Consider the following 17,551-nt stretch of genomic DNA (forward strand, 5'->3'; position numbering starts at 1 on the left):
ACTTATCTTTTTTGGTACAAGCGGTAGAAAAACCTCATATTCTCAAGCTTGACTGGATAGTTTATATCTTTGTCGTTAATTCTATACCAACAGCTTTCGCTTTGGTCAATAATTTGCCAAGCGCCATTATCATCTCCAGGCTTGCCAAGTAGAATAGTATCGATCAAGAATTGCACCGGGAACTTCTTCAGGCCGACAGTAATATGAGAATATGACCCAGCACTCTCTGTAATGAGAAGTAAAGTTCCTTGACGACAATGGGCACTCAATGACTGCAAAAACTTAATTGTTTCTGTTTTCTTTTCGCAAAATAATTCGTTTGTCGTAAAAAGTAAGGTTATTAAATCCAATTGGGACAACTGGAGTGATGCTGAGGATTCAGACAACACATCTCCGTGAATGAATTTGGCGGAAAATTTGGACGCATCATAAAGCCATTGTTTCTGTATGAATGAAGAAATATTATGCACAATAGTAGACCAATCGGCAATGTCAATAATATCCATCTGCAAGCTCGAGGGTGTTTCGGCATTATTTTGCTTCATGGCACAGAAAAGGGATGCCATCCCAACCAATTCAGAGGATGCGCCACCTCCCACGCATAGTACCCTATTTTTCCTTTCGGGGTCTTCAAACATTTTTGCAACGGATTCGAGTGAGGCAAAAAGGGAAGAATATGCCAACGCTCTTGACGGAGACCATCGAGCAACATAAGCGAACCGCTTATCGTCATTATTAAAAGCTGAAAGATAGTCGCGCTTAAATAATTCTCCCTTTACCAATTGTATCATATCCGGAAGATCCTCCGATGCCAAGATATACTTGAAGTTCTCCAAAAATAAGTCAATCACTTTACTAGGTGTGTAGGTGCGTACGTGATGGAAGGGAATAATATCATTACCCAGTCTTGACAATTTAGACAGGGAAGGCTTTGGACTAGAGAAAGAAGTTTCTGGTTTAACTTTATCACTTTGATACTTGGCTATTCTTCGGCTCATTCTTTCGGTTTCAGATGGTCTTATGACTATCAGTTAAACCCTCTTCCAAAGAGATGGATCTGGCTGCGGGTAAGAGCGCCCTGCATATCTCTCTTCGCACTTTTTTTTTTTTTTGGCGCGACTATAAAAGGCCCCAGGTTCCGCCCAATTCTAATTTTTTCTTCACGTCAACCTGTGTTAGGCAAGGATCCCAGTGCGTGCTAGATTAAACTCTTTGGGGTTATCTAGGATAGCTGTGGAAACGTGTCTAGCAGATCGGCGCTCGTGAAGCGAGTCTGATGCTGGATCCTCTAAACCACTGTTAGTGTGCCGCAAATCTTTGTGGCAGCAGCTTGTGTTGTTTTAACGTGTTGATGGCTAGTGCTGGTCCCCTTCGGGGTTTGAGCGGCATCAGCCATTTTCGCTAGATATGAGCTGTTACTAACCTTGGTTTATGTTCTGGCTGTACCTCTTGGTGTTTGGACAGAGTAGCTCCGTCGACAGGTTGTAGAGTAAGCGGGTTGGTCTTGAGCTCACGTTAGGCATTGTGGCAACACAGTGCTTTTCGTTGCAGCTCGACCGCATGGCCCGTAGCAACATATTCCTGGACTCTGCGAAGGCCTTTGGCTGGTGATCGTTTGAGTAAAACCATGTTGCAAACATTTTAAATTGCCGTAGGTTTCTTCTCTTCTATTCTCTAGTAAACAACATAATCAAGCATCGTGTATTTTTGTTCAGGACTGCATCGGGCGCACCGCGAAGCCTTTAACAGTATAGAGAGCCCTACCGCTTCTACATTCTTCCAGTTATGAGTTTTCTGCAGCTGGAAGAAGGGAAGCCAGAATTCCGACGTGCTATATCTCGGGCTGGATCGCGATCTTTTGAATCCAGAAAAGAACTAAGCGAGTTGCCCTCGTTACCTACTTTGAACAGCATAGAGCATGAAGAACCTGCGCCTACTACGGAAGAAGTACCCGATCAGCCGTATGTGGAATTTGATCTTAGTCGTTCCGAGCAGACTCCTTATGAAGATATTAGTTTGACGCAACGATATGTCTCCTCTCGAACGAACGTATCTCGTTTGTCCGATGATGCTCCTACTTTAGTTCTTGAGCCATCGAAACCAAAGACCGAAGAGGACGATTTTTTCAAAGGGGAAACCTCCGATTGGAAATCAATGAAAAAAGTGACAGAAGAGAATTTCTATGACGAAATGGGAAACCTAGAATTCACAAAGGATGAAGACTTCAATCTTTTCAATGCGAAAGGCGGCAGAGGATATACTAAGATTGATACTGAAGAACAACTCCACAAATACTCTGAATTGGATAGAAAGACAGATTTCCTTTTTGAATTGCAACAATCATCAAAACCGAACTCTCTTGAAGATCTTGCAGAGTACGAGGAGTATATTCAAGGGGAGGAAAGTATTGAGTCGGAGGAGACTCTTGCGGGCACCAAAGGAATGCTCACAGAGAGCCAAAAATTTGCATACATTGGGATTGTAAAACTTATCATGAATGATATGGCTACGGACTTAGCTAAGCTTAATCAAAGGAACACAACAAAGATGGCAAAAAAGTTGAGTGTTGGTCAAAAGAATTTCGCAAACTGGACCATGTACATCATGTCTAAATTTGTGGACCATTTTGATCTCAATACGGAGGAGACAAAAATGATTGAAAATTTGGGGGCCCATGGTGTGGAGGTGTGTGATTTGACAGGAAGTTTGCTTCAAACGCATATAAAGGATACCCGTTTGGAGAAAGTGACCAAAAATTTTGACCTTCGATGGGTGCTCATTTGTGATTTGCTCCTTCTTCTTTTAAGTGATGGGTACTTTGATAGTAGATCACGCACTCTTTTATTTCAATTTGCAGAGTACTTGGAAATAAAGCCCTTGGAAGTTCGTCAATTTGAGCGAAGATTGGTCGAGTGTCTAGAAATGGACACTAGTAACAAAACCATCGAAAACAAAGACGAGATGTTGAAAGACAACCTGTTCATCCGCAAGCATATTCAGAAGAACAAGAAGAAAAGGCTTGCATATATCGGTTTAGCTACTTTGGGTGGCTCATTAGCCATTGGTCTTTCAGCTGGATTGTTAGCACCGGTTATAGGTGCTGGATTAGCAGCAGGTCTAACAACAGTTGGCATATCAGGAACAAGTGGTTTCCTTGCTGGTGTTGGTGGAAGTGTTGTTATCACTACAAGTGGTGTAGCTATAGGAGCTAAAGTTGGTTCGAAAGCTGGTTCTAGGAGAGTGGGAGATGTCCAAACATTTGAACTCAAACCATTGCACAACAACAAGCGTGCAAATCTCATATTGACTGTGAGTGGATGGATGAATGGTCAAATGGATGACGTTCGTCTTCCGTTTTCTACTGTTGACCCTGTGATGGGAGACATTTTCTCACTCTTGTGGGAACCTGAAATGTTACAGTCAATGGGACAAACCATTGGCATTTTGGCATCAGAAGCATTAAGTACATCAATTCAGCAAATTCTTGGTGCTACTATTTTGACTGCGTTAATGTCTGCTATTCAGTTACCGATGGCGCTTTCCAAGTTATCTTACTTACTAGATAATCCTTGGAACGTGTCATTAGATCGGGCGTGGAAGGCTGGAAAGATTTTGGCTGACACCTTGATTTCTGGAAACTTGGGCGTTCGTCCAATTACTTTAGTAGGATTTTCCCTTGGGTCCCGGTTGATTTACTCATGCTTGATTGAATTGGCCAGTCGCGGTGGGTTTGGGTTGATAGAAAATGTCATTTTACTAGGCAACCCTGTTACTGTCAAGTATGATCAAATCACTTTGGCTCGCTCAGTTGTAAGTGGAAAGTTCGTCAATGGTTATTCCAGAAACGACTGGATTCTCGGTTACCTTTTCCGTGCTACAGGAGGAGGTTTGGGCACCGTTGCTGGCCTCTCACCGATCATCAACACCCCTGGGGTTGAGAATTTTGACTGTACAGAGTTTGTTGAGGGACACATGTCTTATAGACAATCCATACCTAAAATTCTCAAAGCGATGGACTGGGAAGTTTTGAGTGAAGAATTCGCTGAAATAGAAGAGCCGGACGAGGAACAGAAACAACGTCAACGAAAATTGATTAGTGAATTCGACGAGGCAAGGGCCAAAATGGAAAGGGAAAGCCAAGAAAAGAATAAGAAAGCTAAGAGTTGGAAAGATTGGTTCAATCCAAGGCAAAAAAATTGGTGGGAGGTTTATGACAAGGCATCTAAGAGCGAAAACGCCGATACATCGACGACTGAAGAACCTCGTGAAGGTGCAAGTCAGCAAACAAATCCAGATCAAAGTGATGGAGAATTGCAGCAGGAGCAGGCAGGTACCGCTGATGCGATATTTGATTTGGATGCCTTGGCACACGAAGTGAATGATATTGCCAAAATAGGAGCTTCGTTAGAAGCAGATGAGGAATCATCGACACAAGTTGCATGTGACCAACCCAAACAGACCCCTGATTCACAATCCGATCTACATGATAAATAATAGTCGCATACCTTGCATTTTAATTACATATAATAAAGGCAAGTAACTTTCATTCTGTCCAACGTAATATGCTTCGGCTGCAAACGTACTGATATATACGCAACCAGTGTATGACACATTAGGTAAGCGCGCGTATTTTGTGGTATTAACTGGAGCCTGACTAAATTTTTCTTGTAATTTTCCGGTGTAGTGAAACCACCTTCAAAGCCGCCAACAGATATGCCTACCATTGCTGTGGATAAAGCTGACCTCTACGAACTATTGGGTAAGGAATATTCTACCCAAGAGTTTGATGAGTTATGTTTTGACTTTGGTATTGAATTGGATGAAGACACCACTGAAGAATGCGTGGGTGACGAGAGACCCCAATTAAAAATTGAAATCCCAGCCAACAGATACGACATGTTGTGTATCGAGGGTATCGCCCAGGCCTTGAATGAGTTTTTGGGCAGAAGGGAAGCTCCTACGTACAAGTTGAACCCACCAACACCCCAGATCAAGTTGACCATTGACAAGTCCACTGAACAAATCAGACCATACGCTGCCGCTGCTGTGTTGAGAGGCGTTGAATTTGATGAAAGACGTTATGCTTCATTTATTGCATTGCAAGACAAGTTGCATACAAACTTGTGCCGTAACAGAACTTTGGTGGCTATTGGAACCCATGATTTGGATACCTTGACCCCTCCATTTACCTATGAAGCTTTGGCTCCAAAAGAAATCAAATTTGTTCCTTTGAACCAGGAGAAGAATATGGATGGCGCCGAGTTAATGGAGTTTTACGATAAGGACAAAAATTTGGGTAAGTATTTACACATCATTAGGGATTCCCCAGTTTATCCAGTCATTTTTGACTCCAAGAGGACCGTGTGCTCTTTGCCACCAATTATCAACTCTAACCACTCCAAGATTACGTTGAGTACCAAAAACGTATTCATTGAAGTAACGGGTACCGATAAGACAAAGACTGATCTTGTTATTGAACAAATCGTTGCCATGTTCTCCGTTTACTGCAAGACTCCATTTGAGATTGAGCCAGTTGAAGTTGTCTCTAAACACAATGATCAAAATAGAGTTACCCCTAATGTCACGCCAAGAAAGACCGAAGCCGAAATCGCCTATATCAACTCCTGTTTGGGTTTGGATTACTCGGGGGAGCAAATTGCTGGTTTGTTGAAAAAGATGTCTTTGCAGGCCAAGCCAAAGGATGAGAAAATCATTGAAGTTGAAGTGCCAATCACCAGATCAGACATTTTGCACCAATGTGATATCATGGAGGACGCTGCTATTGGCTATGGTTTCAACAATTTGCAAAAGACTAAACCAAAGGGTGATTCTTTGGTTGCTGCTCCTTTGCCAGTAAACAAGGTTGGTGATATTCTCAGAATTGCTTCAGCCCAGGCAGGTTACTTGGAGGTTTTGCCATTAACATTGTGTTCTCACGATGAGAACTTCAAGTTTTTGAGACAGACTGATGATAACAAGACAGCTGTGAAATTGGAAAACCCCAAGACCATCGAATACCAAGTTGTCAGAACTACATTGTTGCCAGGTATTCTCAAGACTATTAAAGAGAACAGAAAGCATTCTTTGCCCATTAAGGTGTTCGAATGTGGTGATATTGTGTTGAAGAACGCTGAGCTCGAAAGAGGCGCTTTTAATCAGAGAAACTGGTCCGCTATTTATGCGGGAAAGACTTCTGGTTTTGAATTTGTTCAAGGTTTGTTGGGCAAGATCATGCAAACTATGCGTACGCCATGGATAGAAAAACCTGCAGAAGATAAGAGAAGAGGTTACTGGATTGAGGAAGATAAGGACAACACTACTTTCTTCCCAGGTAGAGGTGCTAAGGTTTTTTTCAGAGCTTCTGAAAATGGTGAAGCTCAGCACATCGGTGCCATTGGTGTCTTGCACCCAGAAGTCTTGGGTCATTTTGAAATACCATACGCTGCCTCCTCTGTTGAAATCAATGCAGAGGTGTTCTTGTAAATTTAATATAAATCGTACAGGCTATAGATGTCAGTGAAATAGAGAGCTTTGTTACCAGTACGTGTGTATCTGTTAGTTTGAAGAAAAAGGGAATTTTCGCGAAGGAACCTCCCCATATCGGTATCGGGAATGCTGCGCAGAGAGTAAAATCGTAATGTTGGAGATATGGTATGCCCGGTAGGAATTGGTTTTTATCTGTACATCTATATAAGAGGAAATATTTAAGACATTCCTTCGATTTCTCTGCTCCAACTTCTTTGTGGCAGCTTCTCTTAACATCCAAGATCTCTCTGTTCACAGACAATCAATCTTTACCGGCAGAATCTGCAGGATATTCTGGTACTGTCACGTCCATCATCCATTTCAATCGAGGCTGGTAATATCAGATACCTCACACCAATTCTAAATAGGCGTGCGCTTGACGGATTAAACTAGGTTCTTTAAGAAAAAGCCAAGCTTTCATTTGAAGTGAAGTCTTTTGTGTGGTCATCATATCAATTCAATACATTCTAACTAATGAGTGCTAAAGCCCCATCCAGATCATATGATATGATCATGAAGTTATTGCTTGTCGGAGACTCCGGAGTCGGCAAATCGTGTTTGTTGTTACGTTTTGTTGAAGACAAGTTTAACCCTTCTTTCATTACTACAATCGGCATTGATTTCAAGATCCGCACCATCGAGAGCAATGGTAAGAAGATCAAATTGCAAGTCTGGGACACAGCCGGCCAAGAACGGTTTAGAACCATCACCACGGCATACTACAGAGGTGCTATGGGTATTGTTTTAATCTACGATGTCACTGATGCGAGAACTTTTGAAAATGTTGAGAACTGGTTTCAAACTGTTACGCAGCATGCGAACGAAGATGCCCAAATCTTTTTGGTTGGTAACAAGTCCGACGACGAGGAAAACAGACAAGTGTCGAGAGAACAGGGTCAACAGTTGGCTTCGAGCTTGAATATCCCATTTTTGGAAGCAAGTGCCAAGACAAACGAGAATGTGGAGTCTATCTTTTACGAGTTGGCGTCGCTCATTCAAGAGAAGCACATTGACGAAGAACCAGTTCAGCGTTCTACCGGTATTGATGTGTCGCTGACGGGTAACGGGATCAAGAATAACTGTTGTTAATATGATCAACTTCTCCTTTTTGTCTCTGCTGTTAATACTGTTTTCTCCCTTCCAAATTTACATTTCTGAGAAATAATCTATACTTTTACATTGTATACCTTGTAGATTGTGCTGTATTAGTGTAGTGTGACAAATCTTGTATTGTACATGCCTGGATACTTAAATGATCAATGAATATTTCCCTCCTGCTCTGCTTAGATCTTCTTGCCGAAGTAGACCCACTGGTCGTCCAATGGCTTCTCCTCCAACTCTTCCCAGGCCTTCAACTTGGCTAATTCCTTAGCCAAAGTCAACTCATCATTTGCCTGGATGATAATCTCTTCGATCAAACCACCACCAATCTTGTTCTCGATGTGCTCTGTAATTTCGTTCTCCTCGACAATTCTCAATCTGTTTCTTGTCATGGTCTCAACAGACTGCTTGTACACGGAGTTGGCAGGAAATTCCTTGTCCAAGTAGTTCAAGGTGTATTTGTATAAAGAGATCAACGCAGGTCTTGGGTTTGGGTGCTGGTACAAACCAGTCAAACCGGTTGGCTTGCCAGAGGCAGCTCTAACCAAAACCTCTTCGGCTTGTTTCAACACTCTGGTGAATCTCATTGATGTTTTCAGCCTGTGGATCTGCGACTTTGAAATTCTTCGTTTTTGGTTGGTTCAGTACTGCGCGCATGTGCAGGACGCTGGGAACAGGCCCATACTTCTCTCTGGCAACTACGGCTTCTTGTCTCTCGCGCTACTTCAAATTCATTCGCACAACGTACGCCCTATAAAATCATCTTTTCTAGAATGGGCAAATAAGGCCCCTGAACTTCTGAACACATCTCATTGCTCCAGCCGGCTGACTTCAGATCCTACCCCTTTCTCTTAGAAGTCACCACCACCGAAATCTCCACCATCAGCACCGTCCATGTAGCCGTCTTGATATGCGTCCATCTGGGAGTCCTGGATCATGTCGCCCACTAACATGCCACCCAACAAACCGGCACCGGCACCCATGGCCAATCCCGCACCGCCTCCGAGCCCGCTCTTTCTTGCTGGCTGTGCGTATCCGCCACCGTAACCCTGAGGAGGGTAACCGCCATATCCTTGAGGAGGGTAGCCACCGTAGCCCTGAGGAGGGTAGCCACCGTATCCTTGTGGAGGATATTGTCCTTGTGGAGGATATTGTCCGTATTGTGGGTAACCGCCATAATTCTGCTGTGGCGCAAAGCCTTGACGACTAGCAGGCTGGCCATTATTTGGTTGACTGGCGGCGGGATGGCTGCTTTTCGTGTCATCGTTCTTCGACTGTGAAGGGCTATATGGTGGTGGCCCAATGTCGGCAGCAGCATCTTTGAACGTAGTGCCCTTTGGTGGTTCCCATTGAGATTTCTTGGTGCTCAAATTCACGTAGAACCATGTTTTGTACTTGTCATCAAAACGTGCTGTCCAGCCTTCAGGTGGGATAGGCTGGTTATTTGGATCGTTGTTTGTCATTGGTGAAAGTAAATTCTGGAGAAAAGGCAATTAATTGATAGAGCCATTCGCGCCAAGATATAATGGTGCACTGCCTACAAGTGTCTTCCTGGATAAGAGTGTGCGGTGGTCATGTCCGAACGGATTTAAGCTTCAGGGGAAGAAGCAAATGGAAGGCGCGATGACTTTAGAACATGATCGAAAATTATTCCGATGCTACGTGACGAGGCTTATCAATTTTCCCTTTTGTTTTCATGAGTCAGTGCCTTGCCTGCTATGTGATGTCGCGAGATAAACGGAGCGAGGCTAAAATGTCGCAGCAAGCATGCAACTGCGAAAGATCCGTCTGTGCAATGCCTTTGTGAGACACTTTTCCTCTCTACCATAACTGCTAACGCTGCAGTTAATTATTGTGTAAATTGAAGAATATTTCAGAAATTCGGCTTACCAAACGTGATATGCCTGTTTTTGCTGGGCTCTTGGGCCTTTTTCAAAATATTTTTGCTTTTTGGTCATGGTTTGGCGTATTTCTCCTACTCTTGTGTTTAGTGTACATGTCCTCCAGCTGGATAGATGTTAACACACCCATGTTCGAACAACTTCCGGCGGTGAAAAGTTTTTTGCACTGTTCTGATGTCGGGCTGGCCTATACATGTTTACGCAAAAACCAGAACCAAATCCTATTGCAGAGTAGGAAACTCATGTCGCTCAGTGCTTATGGCTCATTCCGTTCGTGCCTCCATCTTATCAGCGATAGCCACAGTGACATGGAGCTTGTGCTTCACACGCACAGATGCTACCATGCCGCTATAGCCCCAGGCAACCGGCAGCTGGTGTCGCCTACATGTACTTGGTTAGTGGCACTTCTTTTGGCTGCCCAGGCCATCACTGTTGTTTTGGTTTTTTCTGTAGCGAAAGCCTGTCGTAAAGTATCAATGGAGCACATGCGCAGTGCCACGAATGGAGAAAAACGTACATTTTATCCTCACTCAAGCGAAGAAGATGCACATGCTCAGCTAATGAAACAGACGGTTGAAGCTCGAACAGTGAAACATAAGGCTTCAGTGGCGCCGGGACTCCATCCTTCAGTGGTGCAGTTGAGTCCCAATGCTTCACTCAGCTTGGATATACCAACAATTCATGAGTCGTGTCGAGAAAACACCCACGAGAATGCTAAGCCTACAGAGGAAAATGAGCCCCGTCCTTCGTTCCACATTTCCTCACCGGAAGGGAGGCGTGCTATGAAACAGTACATGCGAAGAAAAATGGAAGGTAGAAACATTCCAGGAACCCAAAGTGTGCCTCTCTCATATCGTGGCGATGGTGACAGAAAAGCCAGATTGCGATGAATGCAAGAACATGGTTTGGGTAATTTATACAGTGTGCATGTGGCGATAAAAAATATTGCGAAATGAACATGCAAACCACATCTCCTCTTCTTAGTTCCCCTCTACCAACTCATTATTTTCTTCAAGCACAGCTACATTTTCGTCTTACTTTTTCTCTATGAGACTGGCTTACGGTGCACGAAGAATCCCTCTTAGTTCATGTTTAATATCTAAACTTTTTCTTTCTTTTATTTTTTTTTTTTTTTTTGGAAAAAATCAGAAGCATAATGTAAAATACATACTGTATACAACTACCCACATATATTTCACATGTCTACTGTACTATATCCTGGACGTTCTGCCCCACGATCCTTTAGTGAGTAACTAAAAGGAAGAAAACAAAGCGAGGCGCTATAAGCGAGGGAAGTTTCTCTATTCCGCCACATTTCTGTCCTGGGTTCTTGTTGCTCTTTCAAAAATGTCTTCGAAATCGGAACCATCCATATCGGCCAAAAGAAAGCTATCTGCTGTCGCCCCATCCGATCCTCCATCGTATACCGAAGCAAACAAAATCACCCCTGTGGTGACGGCCACTTCTGAGGTCGATGATGGCAGCGACGATCTAGTTACAGCCGCGCAGGCATTAACTCAACTTACCAACTCTGCTTCACCGCCGCCCAACGACACATCCAGCGCCACTTCCACGTTGGGCTCGCCTATATCTTCACCATCTCCGCACGATTTACCCCTGCAGCAGCATCCGATAGTCCAAGGTGTTAGTGCAGTGTCAAAACATCCTCTTGTGACAAATGCTGTGCGCTATTATGAAACGTCCAAGCGGAACTATGCCACCTTCAACTACGCAGCGGAAATTGTGGAAAAGGCAGCGATGCCCGTGTTCAATAAAATTGAACTCAACTTGAATAATATTCACCAGGCCCGTCTTGAAGAAAGGGCGCGTAAAAAGAAGAAGAGAAAAGTTGGCACAACCGCTGATAAGGTTGAGATCAAAAAGCGCTTGAAGTTTTGTTTACATATCTTGAAGCTTGCAAATGACAATATCAGCTCGAATGTTGTCGAGCTACAGCTGAGAATCACCCACCGAGAAGCAGATGGAACAGAGAAAAACCAAGTTCAGTTAGCCACCCCGAGAATGGAAGACAAGCATCATGATAACAATAATCCCTCCGAAGTATCTTCTTCTGGTGATAGCGAGCAAGGAAACACAGCTACATTGGATGTAGCTTTCCAAGCACGCAACGCTGCTGATGTTCCAAAAGAGGCACAGAAAACCAAGACTGAGATTATAACCACAGTCAAGAAAATCATTCATGTCATTTCCAATTTCAGGCCCAGTGCTTTAAGTGCGCTGTCCAAGAACACAGACGAAGTTGGTGCTAAAGAGAATGAAGATTTTAAGCTAAAAATCACCATCAGAGAGATCATTCTCAATTTGCTTCATCAGGTGCAACAAGGTGCTCAGACACTGCAAACTAACGAGAAGATTGTTTTCTTTGCTAATGAATCGTTGGAAATGATAAACAAACTCACGTCTGTTTTCAACGAGCAGTTGGAGCGTGCTGAAAGTTGGGTCGATGGCGAGAGGGAAGAGGCCGCTTTGAAGAAGCTTTCAGCAAGTGAATCGAAGGATTCGGTAGAAACGAAGTTTTGAGAAACTTTTGCTAGGTTTCAGGTGGGTTATTTTGTACTATTTACTAATAAGTTGATGCTTCTCTTGGGATTAACTTTTGCTCTAAAGTTTTGTAGAAGCAGACATCTTTGCGCCTACGATTTGTACGTGACTGAAAATGGAAGTAAAATAATTTCCGTTTGCGGAAGTAATGGTTGCAAGAATCTTGCACACAAGACCAACTATATCCTAGTGCGGTTAACTAATTGAATTCAAACATTGGGGTTTCCTTTCTTCATGCCTGGATTGGAAATTCTCCAAATTCCTATTCTGTTAAAGACTAAAGTCCTTGAATAGGTATGATTTTCTTAGGTATATATAAAGATGGTTGCTCCCATGCCCTTATTTTCTGGTACCGTTTCCTGTTCTATCTTATTTTCAAGAAGTATCAAGCGAAATGTCGATTCTACAATTGAATAAAGATGACATCAACATGGTAAGATGCCAGTGGATGGAAGTAATGGCTAAAAACCAATACCAAGATGAAGATGTTGTTGGTACCATGTTCAGCTGTCTTCTTTCTGACCACCCTTCCCTCAAACTGTATTTGAACACACCTTACATATTACAAGAACAGAAGAGATTGTTTTCTGAAATGATTAAGTTTTCGATGATGTACCTTCACGATTTGCCGCTCTTGGATGAATGCATTGAAGAATTTGCTAAAGAAAATTCAGAAATTGTTCAATTAGGCTCAAAGTACTTGGAGCCAATGGGTGCTTCATTGATTCAAACATTAAGAGGTACATTGAGCCCAAAAGAATTCAATACTCAAGTTGAAAACTTATGGATTAAGGTTTATGTTTACGTTGCAAATGCAATTTTGCAGTATTGTGATTCGGACGTTGATTCTTGCATGAGCGACGCAAATTTATCGTCAGCATCGGAGGATGAAATTCTGCCCTTGAGCATCAAGAAACCTCCTTCAAGTTGCAGAAATCTGCAACATAGTCAAGGTTTGGACAAGAGCTCTAAAGAATACATAAATATTCTTCTCAGTTCAAATGAGAAGTATAAGGGCTTCCGAAGAAGTATAACGGAAAATCCTCAAACACCTTTGCTGATTAGAATACCGGAAAACTTAAGACCAAGTACTGATAATGAACTGAAAGCCTTCAAACCGACAAATTACAAATCATCACCAAAGTCAGAACCATGCAAGGCGTTTGGGACAAATGAGGCTGTTGACCATGAGGAAGCCATGTTGACGCCAAGGTCTTCGAAAAGAAATACCACGGCTCAGCTTATCAGTTTGGGATTAGGTGAAATTCCCAATAATTCAATGCCATTTGACCCCCGCAGAAGATCACACAAACGGAACTTTTCCTTATCTGAAATCAGCTCGCTTGTCCTGGCTCCAGAGTCTTTAGTGTCAGAAGGTGATGCAACAGATTCCTGTTCGGAAGCAGGTAGTGACCCGGCCGCCAATATTGATTTTAGACCTCAGTTACAACCTCGAGCTCCCGTGTTTGATTATGACAGTTTTAGAATTAAAGGATTAGCACCAATTGCAGAATCGGATCAAGATGATGAAGGTGGAAGATCCATGGATGACAGAACCTCCTCGATCTACGAAGAGAGAAACGAGAAGAGTTCAGATGAAGAGTACTCATCCTCTAGGACGTCTTCTTTGTCTTTACATCATCTGGGCTATAAATCATCAATTTCATCCGGATCAGGAAATTCGAATTATGAGAAGAGCCCTAAGATGAGTTTCAGCCCAATGTCAAAGGAAAACCCCATATCCTTGGGGACAATGAAACTGCCTTTGGTTATGCACAATAATGCCTACCTGACTTCGTTACCCTCTTTCAACACAAGAATATGTTCTGGACTGAGAGCATCTGCTGGTTTCATGAAAAGCAGTTTCATTTTGAGGAAAGAAATGATGAAGGAGAAAGGATACAAAATCCATGAGAGTAATTGTCTTTACACTGATATCCCTACAGGTTACGTGCCGAAATGTCTCAGTTCTATGTCACTACCTTGTGATCGAAAAAAGTCTATTGCAGTGACGAATTTGGATCCAGATTACAACGGCTCTGGATCTGTATGCGTATCCTTGGCGTCGGATAAAATCAAGAGAAAAGACTCCTTCCGGAAGAAATTGGGATCATTTTTCTCTTCTAGAAAGCTGAGCAAATCTGAGCCAACCTCTGACTTTTCCGAAAAACCAACTGAGTCCTTTGGAGTCCCAAGCGCTCAAGAAGATATCACATTCCTACAAACTAATCCATATACACAAAACAGTTCATTTCAATCATCACACAGAGTGTCATCTCTTGATGTGAGATTGGAACCTCCAAGTTTTGAGCCAAGAGGATATGCGGGCTCAGTGTATCTGAAGTCTAGGTGTTCAGACAATATCTCCACCTTCAGTGTTACCTCGGAAAAATCCAGATTATCATTCTTCAGACGTAATAAAATTGCAGGACAATCGGCGGAAGAAAGTGCTGGAAGAAAAGGGAACAAGTACTACGTGAAGAAAGTTCCTTTCAAGACTATCTATGTTAAGGACTTAGTGAAGTAAACGAATTATCCCTTAAGATGATTACATTAAGATTGTCCACCATCTAGGTACATCAAGTTATCCGTGGTCACCTTCCTTAGGGTTATTCAGCTAATAATACTGGTGAAGGCCAAAATGAGCCCTAAACAAAAAAAAAAAAAAATCAAAGGAAGTACTCGTCAATTCTATGTATGGATAATGTAACATTGCGCCTATTCTTTTTTAAGATAACCGAAGATTTAACCCTTAGCATTGGGAGACAGTAGGAGCACCGCAAAGAGTACCCTCAGTGATGGAGGAGAACTCAGGCTGAATAGTGACACTGTTGATGTGATACTTGTAGAGAATTTGTCTCACTTGCGCAACAGTCTCAACAAATGAAATCTTGTTGATATGTTCGTCACCTGAATTAGCTGTGTGATTCTCGGTATCATTCAATTCAATATGGATTGATGCAATCAGAAACTCCTCGTTCAAGTTCCACACATGAAAGTCATGAATGGATTTAATAGATGGTAAAAGAGTAATTTCCTTCATAATGGCATTAGTGTTCAAGTCAGGAGGGGTTGCTTGCAACAAGATTTTGCATGCCTTGCGACACAATGGCAAAGCAGAAGAGAAGATTATAACTGTGATCAACAAAGAGACTAGTGGATCACTATAGAATCTCCATGAATAATCTGTCTTCCAAATGAAAAGAGCGGTAATGATGACACCAATGTTTCCTAAAGCATCGCCCAAAACATGCAAGAACACTCCCTCCATATTCATGGACTTTTTCTTCTGAATTTTCTTGGATTCTTTTGGGATCAAGTTCAGACGCTCGTCAATCCTTTCCACCACAGCATTCGGCATGTACTCAGAAAGATCAGTGGCAGATCCGTTATCCACAGCAGAAGAAGAGTGGCTATGACTGTGACCATCTCCCCCAATATTTGTCTCATCATCTTCTGTGTTGGCCAGAGAGTGAGAGTGACCATGCGAATGCCCATGTTCATGGAACAATACAAGTCCGACACCATTGCTTAGTAATCCGGCAACACCGACAACCAACACCAACTTCGGTTGCGCAATCTCCTGAGGATCGAAAAATCTCTGGATAGCCTCAATGACAATAGTGAAGCAAAGTGCCAATAAAAAGACAGCGTTGATCAATGCGCCTAGGATCTCGGCTCTTTGCCATCCATAAGTATATTTTCCGTCCGCGGGTTTCGATTTCTTAACTTTGACGGCCCATAGCGCAATGATTAAAGAGATGATATCGTTCAACATATGGAAAGAATCTGCAATCAATGCCAAAGAATGTACACTGTAACCGATGATTGCCTCCAAGAGGAAGAACACGGTATCAAGCGCCAAAAGCGACATGATCCTGATTTCCTTACCCTTCATATTCACCAGACCAATATTTTTCTCGCTCAAATGATGAAAGAAGAAAGTTAAAAGACGGCTACCAAAAACTGTTCTGGTACGGTACTCCCCTCCATAACTGTGTATGCAGTAGATGCAGGTTTTACTGCACACTATACCGCTACTAGCAGGGTATTATTTTTTCGTTCCCTACAATGCTTAGTCTCTGATCACATGGAAGGATCTTTTATTTGATAAAGCTACAGATAATACACCACTTGGTACCTCAATTGCTATAGAACCAGATACAAATATTTCTGTACATGAATCGTTTCTTTGGCATATACATACGGCGTATACGGGACATACACACTAAAAAAAAAAAAAAAAAAAAAAAAAATGAGAATCCTCTTCCCAAAAAAAAAAAAGGCCCAAAAAAAAAATTAAAAAAAGGGTCTGCAAATTGATCTTGTCCAGTGTCCTGGGCATAAAGATAGACTACTCAAAGCCATTGGAATCTTGCTGCCCTTCACTTTGATGAGTTCATCAAGTCATTAAACGTTATCCTTTGTCCTGCAGGTGCAAATTGCGGTTGTGTTGCATGCAAATTCTGTGGATGTACGAATGGCTGAGAATGAAGAGGCATAGGTGCCTGTGGAACAGCTGTAGGTGGATACAGGTAGTTTATATAACCTTGTGGGCTAGCGTAATACTCGAAACCAGGATGTTGAGGGACAGAATTTGGATAGGGCGCAACCGGATATCTTGGAGGAGGTACTGCTGGCATGCCCTGGTACACGAAGGCCGGATGCAAATTCATGCCCGCATTCTGGTTGGAGAACTGTTGATTTGCAGGTTGATGATTTGGTGTTTGAATAGGAGAATGTTGGAGACCCGGGGTCTGTGGAGATGGTTGGCCCAAAGGTAATGATGATTGTTTGGGAGAAGATTTGAAAGATGGTTTGGGCAAGGCCAAGGCTTCAGGAGAAGAATGGAAAGACGACCCAGCGTAACTTTCTTCTCCGGACTTCTTGCTCATATCGCCAACAGTAGATTGGCCATTATTGTTGCCACTCGCAGCCTTGTTGGAGACCTTTTTGTTAGCCTCATTCGCAGCATTCTTTGTGGCAGGGCTATTATTATTATTATTCTTTCCCTTCTTCAGTTTTCTCAGTTTCTCCTTACTATTTGGGTGGTCCTTCTTGTCTTCTCCAGTTCCAAAATCTGGTTTATCGCCATTAGGAAGAACAGGTTTCGACTTGCGAGTCTTCTCCTTGGAACTTTTATGAAAGGTTGGAGTATCCCCATTTGGTAACTGGCGTTTCGGCTCGTTGACGGGTCTGTGTTTGTTGGTTTTCTGGTTTGCCCCTGGATTGTTGGGTGGTCGGACCAGTAGAGCAACTTCGTGCGCCAACATGTGAAAAGTTAACTGTAGTGGACTTTTACAAAGAACAGGATGAGAAACAAAGTTCGATGTTGTTATGAAAAGTAAAACAGTGTGCAAAGCAGCTAGGTGCAACAAACAGAAATATATTGATGGTGAGAACAGACATAAAAGGATTTAACCAACACATAGTGTGTGGGGGTAGTGCGCAAACCAACATGA

General features: G+C 42.7%; 12 protein-coding genes across 12 annotated transcripts; 6 read left to right on the top strand and 6 right to left on the bottom strand. All coding sequences in view use genetic code 12, as the record gives it.

Moving 5' to 3' along the window:
• Nucleotides 1–2: 2 nt before the first annotated feature.
• FOB63_003237 (25S rRNA (uracil2843-N3)-methyltransferase) lies at nucleotides 3–998 on the bottom strand (the record flags this gene model as incomplete). The annotated part of the gene is made up of 1 exon (XM_002615653.1): nucleotides 3–998. The coding sequence occupies one exon, from the start codon at nucleotides 996–998 to the stop codon at nucleotides 3–5; it is 996 nt and encodes a 331-aa protein (XP_002615699.1).
• A 420-nt stretch (nucleotides 999–1,418) lies between these two features.
• Nucleotides 1,419–1,640, bottom strand: FOB63_003238 (uncharacterized protein; the record flags this gene model as incomplete). Its single annotated transcript, XM_066102307.1, has 1 exon — nucleotides 1,419–1,640. One exon carries the CDS (start codon nucleotides 1,638–1,640, stop codon nucleotides 1,419–1,421), a length of 222 nt encoding a protein of 73 aa, XP_065958328.1.
• A 145-nt stretch (nucleotides 1,641–1,785) lies between these two features.
• Nucleotides 1,786–4,494, top strand: FOB63_003239 (uncharacterized protein; the record flags this gene model as incomplete). Its single annotated transcript, XM_002615651.2, has 1 exon — nucleotides 1,786–4,494. The coding sequence occupies one exon, from the start codon at nucleotides 1,786–1,788 to the stop codon at nucleotides 4,492–4,494; it is 2,709 nt and encodes a 902-aa protein (XP_002615697.2).
• A 219-nt stretch (nucleotides 4,495–4,713) lies between these two features.
• FRS1 (phenylalanine--tRNA ligase subunit beta) lies at nucleotides 4,714–6,483 on the top strand (the record flags this gene model as incomplete). The annotated part of the gene is made up of 1 exon (XM_002615650.2): nucleotides 4,714–6,483. One exon carries the CDS (start codon nucleotides 4,714–4,716, stop codon nucleotides 6,481–6,483), a length of 1,770 nt encoding a protein of 589 aa, XP_002615696.2.
• A 516-nt stretch (nucleotides 6,484–6,999) lies between these two features.
• On the top strand, nucleotides 7,000–7,614 carry SEC4 (Rab family GTPase; the record flags this gene model as incomplete). Its single annotated transcript, XM_002615646.1, has 1 exon — nucleotides 7,000–7,614. The coding sequence occupies one exon, from the start codon at nucleotides 7,000–7,002 to the stop codon at nucleotides 7,612–7,614; it is 615 nt and encodes a 204-aa protein (XP_002615692.1).
• A 194-nt stretch (nucleotides 7,615–7,808) lies between these two features.
• Nucleotides 7,809–8,213, bottom strand: MCI4 (Mci4p; the record flags this gene model as incomplete). The annotated part of the gene is made up of 1 exon (XM_002615645.1): nucleotides 7,809–8,213. The coding sequence occupies one exon, from the start codon at nucleotides 8,211–8,213 to the stop codon at nucleotides 7,809–7,811; it is 405 nt and encodes a 134-aa protein (XP_002615691.1).
• Nucleotides 8,214–8,477: 264 nt separating this feature from the next.
• Nucleotides 8,478–9,089, bottom strand: IFU5 (WW domain-containing protein IFU5; the record flags this gene model as incomplete). The annotated part of the gene is made up of 1 exon (XM_066102308.1): nucleotides 8,478–9,089. The coding sequence occupies one exon, from the start codon at nucleotides 9,087–9,089 to the stop codon at nucleotides 8,478–8,480; it is 612 nt and encodes a 203-aa protein (XP_065958329.1).
• A 533-nt stretch (nucleotides 9,090–9,622) lies between these two features.
• On the top strand, nucleotides 9,623–10,417 carry FOB63_003244 (uncharacterized protein; the record flags this gene model as incomplete). The annotated part of the gene is made up of 1 exon (XM_002615644.2): nucleotides 9,623–10,417. The coding sequence occupies one exon, from the start codon at nucleotides 9,623–9,625 to the stop codon at nucleotides 10,415–10,417; it is 795 nt and encodes a 264-aa protein (XP_002615690.2).
• Nucleotides 10,418–10,874: 457 nt separating this feature from the next.
• OPI1 (transcriptional regulator) lies at nucleotides 10,875–12,068 on the top strand (the record flags this gene model as incomplete). The annotated part of the gene is made up of 1 exon (XM_002615643.1): nucleotides 10,875–12,068. The coding sequence occupies one exon, from the start codon at nucleotides 10,875–10,877 to the stop codon at nucleotides 12,066–12,068; it is 1,194 nt and encodes a 397-aa protein (XP_002615689.1).
• A 415-nt stretch (nucleotides 12,069–12,483) lies between these two features.
• Nucleotides 12,484–14,616, top strand: FOB63_003246 (uncharacterized protein; the record flags this gene model as incomplete). Its single annotated transcript, XM_002615641.2, has 1 exon — nucleotides 12,484–14,616. One exon carries the CDS (start codon nucleotides 12,484–12,486, stop codon nucleotides 14,614–14,616), a length of 2,133 nt encoding a protein of 710 aa, XP_002615687.2.
• A 225-nt stretch (nucleotides 14,617–14,841) lies between these two features.
• Nucleotides 14,842–15,987, bottom strand: FOB63_003247 (Zn(2+) transporter; the record flags this gene model as incomplete). The annotated part of the gene is made up of 1 exon (XM_002615640.2): nucleotides 14,842–15,987. One exon carries the CDS (start codon nucleotides 15,985–15,987, stop codon nucleotides 14,842–14,844), a length of 1,146 nt encoding a protein of 381 aa, XP_002615686.2.
• Nucleotides 15,988–16,474: 487 nt separating this feature from the next.
• FOB63_003248 (uncharacterized protein) lies at nucleotides 16,475–17,362 on the bottom strand (the record flags this gene model as incomplete). The annotated part of the gene is made up of 1 exon (XM_002615639.1): nucleotides 16,475–17,362. One exon carries the CDS (start codon nucleotides 17,360–17,362, stop codon nucleotides 16,475–16,477), a length of 888 nt encoding a protein of 295 aa, XP_002615685.1.
• Between the last annotated feature and the right edge of the window lie 189 nt (nucleotides 17,363–17,551).

This window comes from Clavispora lusitaniae (assembly GCF_014636115.1).
Source record: "Clavispora lusitaniae strain FDAARGOS_655 chromosome Unknown tig00000105_pilon, whole genome shotgun sequence".
Classification (NCBI taxonomy): Eukaryota; Fungi; Ascomycota; class Pichiomycetes; order Serinales; family Metschnikowiaceae; genus Clavispora; species Clavispora lusitaniae.